We start from the raw sequence: 7,669 nt of genomic DNA on the forward strand, positions 1-7,669 counted from the left end.
CAGGTTCCTGTCAGTGATTAGAGGTCACCTTAAATATGACAGCTGCCACCCTGACAAGTGTGTGATATTTTCTCCCATCCCTTTGGAACTTTGGAGGATCTTCACTGAATTTTACAGAAAAATTGGAAATTGCCCCAAAAAATCTAAACTTTTACTTTAATTTTTTTATACCATACAGAAAACAAAAGGAGGTGCGGAACCACCAAAACCTCAGAGGTGGGGAAGATCACTGAGAGGAGCAATGACAGAAGAAAGTAAAAGCAGGCAGCAGGAGGTACTAACCAGCTCCACCTATACCTGAAATTTATTACAAACCTTGGCCGGGACAGTTAAGCGGCTGATTGAAGAGACTTTGCCTGATCTAAAAAACATCCAGGAACGTTTTTGGAACTTTTTCAGTCCAAGTTATCAAAGAAAATTCCCGATTCCTTCACTGACACTGTGTAATAAAAAGTACACAAGACACAACTTAAGATATCTGCATTTTATTGAAGGTCCAACACAAAATACTAAAAACATAGGCAGTATCTAAATAAAAGCAAGTCATATAAAACCAATGGCAGTATTCCCCAGAGGGATGGACAGAGTTATAATGTCCTGAGCGGGAAGTGGTCTTATACTGACTGTGCCCCCCTATACCCTAATCTGGCAGTGATGGGTAACAGAGGTCCCTCCGAGGTAGAATTGAATTAGTTTTGTATATCTTTGAATAAATCAGTTCTTGGCCACTGAGTGGGTGGGGAGTTTTCTAGGACCACCCCTGAGGTCCTGAACCAGGAATGTGCTGTGTTTATGGTGCATATCTGATCAAATTATAAAAAAAATATTCCATATATCTCTAAAATATATTCTCCACACATCCCCCCCTAAAAAAATAATTAATATGCTAGAAATGTAATGACCTCCTTACTTCCTGTTCAGGCAGACAACACCGTGCCTTGTACTGCAGATATTTATTTTTTATATATTGATCAGACATACACTTTAACTTCAAGCTGGATCACAGACACAACCCCAACCAACAATGAAATGCTGCAAACCTTGTATTGGGTGTACCGTGGGGGTAGGACATGTTTGAGCTTTCCCTCCAAGCAAAGATGGTTCAGGATTTACAGGCAGTACATAAGAAGAATTCTAATAAATCAATGAAAAGGACGGCTGACTTGTGAAATTCCTTATACCAACTGCAATTTCCACATTGCTTTGTGTGATCTCTGCAAATTTTTAGAGGATGCTGCAGGTGTGAGTTAAATATTATAGGGGGATCGGGTAGCTGCAGTCCCGGACCTCTCCTGAAAATGGTTGATGTTTGGTGATCATGTAGGTACTCAGGTGCCAAAAGTGTCATCTGAATTTCCTGATCTATGAACTTGTTTTAGGTCAGTGACTTCACAAATCCCCAAAAGCTCAGAGGTCACAACCAGTCTCCTACTACTTCAGGTTAAAACCCAGACAACAGGACGGGGAAAAAGATATCGTATTGATGATCACTTCCTGAGCTCTGGTATTCCGATTCAGGATTGATCCGTCTGGGCCGGCCCTTGCAGATCCACTTTGCCTACCCTGTGTCACATGACTGGAAATGTTCAGGACTGGGAATGATGGGTCTTGTAGTATTGGCAGAAAAATAGTTGGCTACCCAATCCTGTACTAGAGTCAATGTTGGTAAAACTTCTTCAGCAGCTCTTTTCTATAAAAATATATTTTGATGTATTTCACATTTCACGGTGCCTGGAATTTCACATTAACACTGCAAATCTCTGGGGTGGGTGAAAATAAAGGGGTGAAGGCCAATACCGTTGGCAAGTTTTAACTCAGTACACTGGCTGTGTCACACTAGGAAATTAATATAGGGAAAAGGGGGCAGAAGGTTGCACGGCACCAGCTGCTAATACAGCTTTTATAAAAGTCCGACTGATCACATTTTCTTTCTGGAAGCTATCCAGCACAGGGCAGTGCCATCCGTACAACACTCTGCAGAACCCTTAGCATTGCCTGCATTATTCCCCAGTATGATACAAGGCAGGGAAAGACCAACACAGTAAAAAAAAAATGCTGGTGTGGGACCGCTAATAGAATTCGGAGAGTTTCATCCACCCAATGCTGAACGAACAAATGTTTAGTTTGCAGACTCCGCCCACAGCGTTAAGAGATATAAAAAGCATTAAATATAAAATAATATAAACTCTCTTTTATACCAAAACTATGAAATAAATTTCTTTTGGCCGAATGGCCGTTGTGAAATTAAATAGATATCTCTGTATAAGGACTACGAAATGTGTGTGCGCGCTCCTGTGTGCAGCCCGCATCACCTAGGCCGGAGCTCCGGATGTAGCACTGTCAGGAGGAATGCAGAACCCTGAGTAGTTGTTCCAGAAATCGAACCTGCAGAAGCTGGACAACATCACAGTCTGGGCTTAATCTGTAGAGGTTTCCCTGTAAAATACAAATAACAAATATTAGAGATTAAAAATATAGAGAATCAAAATCAACCATAAAACAGGGCATTTAAAGGGCAACTCCAGTCGTACATAGAAAAAGGATCTGTATTAAACTCTATTCATTGTCTGCCTATTGTGCCCCATCAGTCCCCCTGGACACACTTACCCCACAGCCCCCCAGGAAACCTTTTAACTCCTCCAAAGGATAGGAGCACTCTTCACCTTTCAATTAGCAGCTCACCCCCCCACACCCCAAAATCCATTCTCCCAGCAGTGACTTAGCTCAGCTTCCTCCTCCCAGCAGTGACTTGGCAGCCTGACCGTCCTCGATTCTGTAATCTAAACATAAAGCAGGTGCACAGAAGGAGAATATAGTGCACAGACCTGCCTAGAAGGATATCACTAAATCTACTATGGGTTTTGAGAATGAAATACTCCACAGTGCTTGCAGCTACAGAGCTTGTTTTTAAGGTCATTTATTTGCTTATGAATATATAAATAGTTTAATTCCATAGGCTGTATGCAATATCAATTTCAGTTCCTCTAGACTCAGGACCATCTACCCCATCAGCCCCCATAGATTCAAATTTCCTCTCTTTACCTACCCTGGGAGAATCAAAACTCTCATCACCTTTACAACATTAACATTTAAAGAATATTAAAGAAGAGAACTGAGGAAAAGGAATACGATGGGAGCAACCAGATATAAAAAAAGTCTAATTCCAGGATGATGATTAATAATATTTTAACAAATGTTCACTCGAGCAACAAAAAATATCTTCAATCCAGGATGACCCCCCAATAACACATTTCCCACCCCGGTGTCATGGGTTTAATGGTGGTTATTCAACACAAAAGACTGAGAATATACTGTGAGTGTGGGATGTCCGGTCCACACACAACGCTGCACTTGTATAGTGATGCAGAGAGCGGTACTGATGTTGGGGAGCACAGGGCCCATCATTGGGGCTAAATACCAAGTTAAGCTTCTAAGTAATGTCAAACTTGGCACTAGCTCCTGCACCAACCCACGGATACACATTCTTATTGGTCAGTCACTATGATGGGCTACCTTACTAGCCAATAGGAATGGTAGGAGGTAGGAAGGTTTGGCAGGGGGCAGATTGGCATTCACCTGTGAAAGGGAGGGTTGTTTTATATTATTATTGCTTTTTTTTAATGCCAGATTACTTTGTGTCATGTAGCAGACATCACTTGTTCCTAGATACAATGCCAATATGTTTAAAAAAAAATGATGGAAATGAAGTAGAAAGTTAGACAAAAATAATGATTTTTTTTTTAAATACCTTTTAATATAATTCCCTGAAGAGCAGCATTCACACTGGGAGTTAAAGTGCCCAATTTTCTCAGCTATTCCTTCCCAATCTGCATCCAGAGGGTGGAATACAGACCAAGGTCACCAACCTATCTGTGCCGCCAGAGTGGATCCCCAGCCCGTCAGACAAGGTAGTTCTATGTATTTCAAGTCCTTGTGACCCAGTTCCTGGCAAATAGGAGCTCTGAACCCATTGCCAGCAATCACCTGTCTCTGCTGTCCTGCCAGCTACCGCTCATATCTCTGTGCCCGTCCAGTTGGCATTCCAGTGTGTTGAGGATATGCAGAGGGGTGTGTGGATATAGTTACAGTGTTTGTGAGAAGGCTGGCGATGAGGCTGTTGACAGAGTCGGCAGGACGCAGTACAGGCGTGTACGGCTGCTGTCACAGTGACGAGTGTTAGGTTATATTTGGAACCTCTTAAAAAACATTAACAAGCCTTACTTAGCCACTTCCCAGGCCAGACTCCATGACATGTAAACACCGACTCCGGCTCATCTGTAATCGTTAACATGATCGTGGTCGCTTTCAATTTTTTAAAATTTGCACCTTTATTAAATTAACCCCTGATGATCCTGCCATGAAGATCCATGCACATCCTGTTCATTCTGTCCGTTTGCTCTTGCGTTATGACATGGCTTCCAAAGGAGAATACAACAGGCAACTCAGAGACATAGTCCACCGTCATCATCAGGAAACTGGGAAATGCCACACAGCCATTACTAGAGCACATGTAGGCAGGAAGTGGCTGCAAGTGATTGGTAGAACAAGGGATAAAAAGTTGGAAGACACTTATATAAAAGTATCTATAGGGAAATGTTTCTTTGCAGTTTTGCTTAAAGTAAGGAAGTAAGCCCAAAATTTGATGTTGGGGCAATGCCATTAGTAAAATGTTCCCTTCTCTTGTCCCACAGAAGTAACAGGAAGTGGAAATCTCTTGAAGTAAGACAGAAACAAGCGTTTCTCTTGGAAGGTTTCTTGTCATCTCTTGTTGTGAGGACAACTCAAAAGTTTTGGATTTCCTATCATTTTATACTGATGACAACAATCAACAATAGAAGGGTAAATCTTAGTAATGGGTACACAGTAAGCAATAACCCTTTCTATGCAAAATTAATAGGTTTTGCCTGGGGATATACATGTTAAACTGATCTGGTAAATATATCACTAGAAGAAATTTGAGATATATTAATCCTCCATCATACAAACACATTGCAGACAATTGTGCTCTTCTAGCCTTGTGGTCACAGTTGGGTGAAGGCCCTTTTCTGTTCCCCCATGACTGTGCCCCGGGGTACAAAGCCAGCCCCATGAATACATGGGGTCACTAGTTTGGTGTGGAGGAATCCAAAGTGTCCTGCACAGAGCCCTGACCTCATCCCTACTGAACACCTTTGGAGTGAGTTGGAATGGTGAGCCAGGTCTTCTCACCTGAACATCACACCTTCCTATATGACTAGATGTATGGAGGACACCTCCCCAAATGATGGAGACCAGGTGTCCCCAGTGAAGGATCTTGTTAATTCTCCATGATACAAAAGCATTGTAGACTGGGCCCAACGGTCAAAAGTCTGAGCAGCCTCTCCATGGTCGGGCTCAGAGGTTTCCAGTGAAGGGTCCTGGTAATCCTCCATCATACAAAGACATTGTAGACAATTGTACACTTGCAGCCTTTTGGTCACAGTTTGGTGAAGACCCTTTTCTGTTCCCCCATGACTGTGCCCCAGGGCACAAAGCTCCCTCCTTAAAGACATGGGGTCACCAGCCTGGTGTGGAGGAACTCTAGTGTCCTGCACAGTGAATTGTAACAGTGAATTGTTAAACCTAATGAACATCTTTGGAATGAACTGGAATGGTGAGCCAGGTCTATTCATCCAACATCAGTACCTGACCTCACAAATGGGGCAAATTCCCACTCTAAAAACTTTGAGGAAAGCCATGAGATGGCAGGATGGTATAGCCACAAAGATGAGGCAGCTCTATACTAATGCCCGTGGTTTTGGGATGTTGGCTCACACAGAAAGGATACTCCGTTGTCCACATTTAGCCACATCCTACAGTACTGCTGTAGGTTTATACCTCCAATAATATACTAATAGACCTCCATGATATTTCTACTGCTCATAATTGAAACCAATAAATTCACCAATAATGTGTGCCAATATTATCCCTAGGAAGCATCCCTGCTCTTTACAGACTGTCTCTGCCAGACTCCACCACCCCATATTGAACGGGGAGGGACAGTGGGTGTTCTTTGTCCTGCTCATCATATGAACATACAGAGATTCCATCACCTCATTTCCACATTCCCATCAATATGCAAATGATGGCATCAGCAGCTGGCAGTCTCCTCAGCACCAGCATGGAGCAATGCCCACAAAGGAATGGTCTGGTATTTACTAGCATGTGAAATTCCCTGCTAGTCTTGAGTCGGCATTGATCACACAGTGTATAGAAAAGCTCCATGTAAGACATGAGGTTGATAGAGAGAGGACGCCCAAAGACCAGAGCTGTTCTGTTAGTTGGATGTCACTCTTTTCTTACTGGAGCGCCCGGACCAGGTCCAGTTCTCCGGTCTGTTAGCTGGACATTGCTCCTTTATACATTTTTTATACCCGGACCAGGTCCAGTCCCCAGGTCTGTTAGCTGGATGTTGCTCATTTGTGACTAAAGAGCTTGAACTAGGTCCAGTCCTCTGGTCTTTAGCACATTGAGTTATTCTCAGTTTCTCTGTCTCTGGGATTTTGAAGTGAAAGAAAATATTCAAAAGACACAGAAAAAACCCTCAATGTGGCTGTGGCCCCACACCAAATTAGCCAAGGGTATAGCGAGCCGCTGGGTGGGGTGAGAGCATTGGCTAAGGCCTCTTTTATCCGGGTGCACCACCCTGGACTTTACACTAACCACCCGGCTGTTTTTGAGTGGTTATTGATGAACTGGGTCACAACAAAGGGCCAACACCCACCTATACCTTCTTCCAACCCAGCTTACAAAAATTCAGTGGAAAAAACGGTAAGGCAAAGGTTAGGTGGAGGAGTTGGGTAAAGGTTAGGCTCAGGGACGAAGGTAGGAGCTTAATGGACAGGGGAAAGGGCAAGTTATAAATGGGTGGTTGAGGGGCAGTTCAAACAAATTAGTACTTATCAGTACTTGGTTTATGTATTTATGTTATTGCACAGCATTATTAGCCAACGTAGGTCTCAACAAGAGGGCAAATATGGTTTTCCCAAATTTAGCTCCTAATATACTAAATTTCCAACATGGCGGATGGTCATGGTGGCTGAGCACCAATCATTCTTTTGTATATAGAAGGAAGTGAATGAATCTTTCACCCTGCGTGTTGCCTAATTCTCACATCAGGGAGAAAACAATGGAGGGTTTCCACGTGCCAGCAAGGTGGAAAGAATGGGCACCTGTCCCACCGCCATCATGTGGCCTGCACCAATGTGTTATTGGCAGGCGCTGGGAAAGCGCTGCATGTATCTTCTCCCTGATCCGTCAGAACACAGTGGTGTCGTCACATTAGGAGACAGTGAATATTACTTAAACTGATTTGCAGGATAACAAGGAGATTCTCAGACAAAGCCCTGCTATCTTCACCATCTGGCACTGAGTCTCCGCACCGTTACCGCTCGACGGGGGCTCTGGCTGATCTACCGCATTGAGGTGCTCGCACAGCCCCGCAGCCAAGAACAGCAGGAGGGCCCCATCAATGCTCACACAGCGCAGTACGGGGCCCGGCTGTAACTCACAGAGCTAAGTGTGGGAAATGATCAGAATTGCCGTTGCACTTAATACAATACATACCGGGGCACTGCTATGGAAATCCGCCAGATAATCCATTTTTATTTGGTAGCCCAGATTTTTAATGATTTATTAAAGAGGAAATATT

At 43.4% G+C, this 7,669-nt stretch overlaps 1 protein-coding gene across 2 annotated transcripts in view; it reads right to left on the reverse strand.

The window, feature by feature from the left end:
- Positions 1–202: 202 nt before the first annotated feature.
- ZC3H3 (zinc finger CCCH-type containing 3) overlaps positions 203–7,669 on the reverse strand; it is a 104,222-nt gene continuing 96,755 nt past the window's right edge. The window contains exons 12-13 of one of the 2 annotated variants that reach the window (XR_011920743.1): positions 2,313–2,436; positions 203–439 (exon numbers count right to left, since the gene is read on the reverse strand). Coding sequence is in view for 1 of the 2 variants with exons in the window: in XM_072410534.1 (XP_072266635.1) it covers positions 2,405–2,436 (32 nt within the window). In the remaining variant the exon portion in view is untranslated. Of the gene's footprint in view, positions 440–469; positions 2,437–7,669 lie in introns of those variants that run through there. The other variant, XM_072410534.1, reaches the window with a different exon arrangement.

Source organism: Pyxicephalus adspersus, chromosome 5 (assembly GCF_032062135.1).
Source record: "Pyxicephalus adspersus chromosome 5, UCB_Pads_2.0, whole genome shotgun sequence".
Lineage (NCBI taxonomy): Eukaryota > Metazoa > Chordata > Amphibia > Anura > Pyxicephalidae > Pyxicephalus > Pyxicephalus adspersus.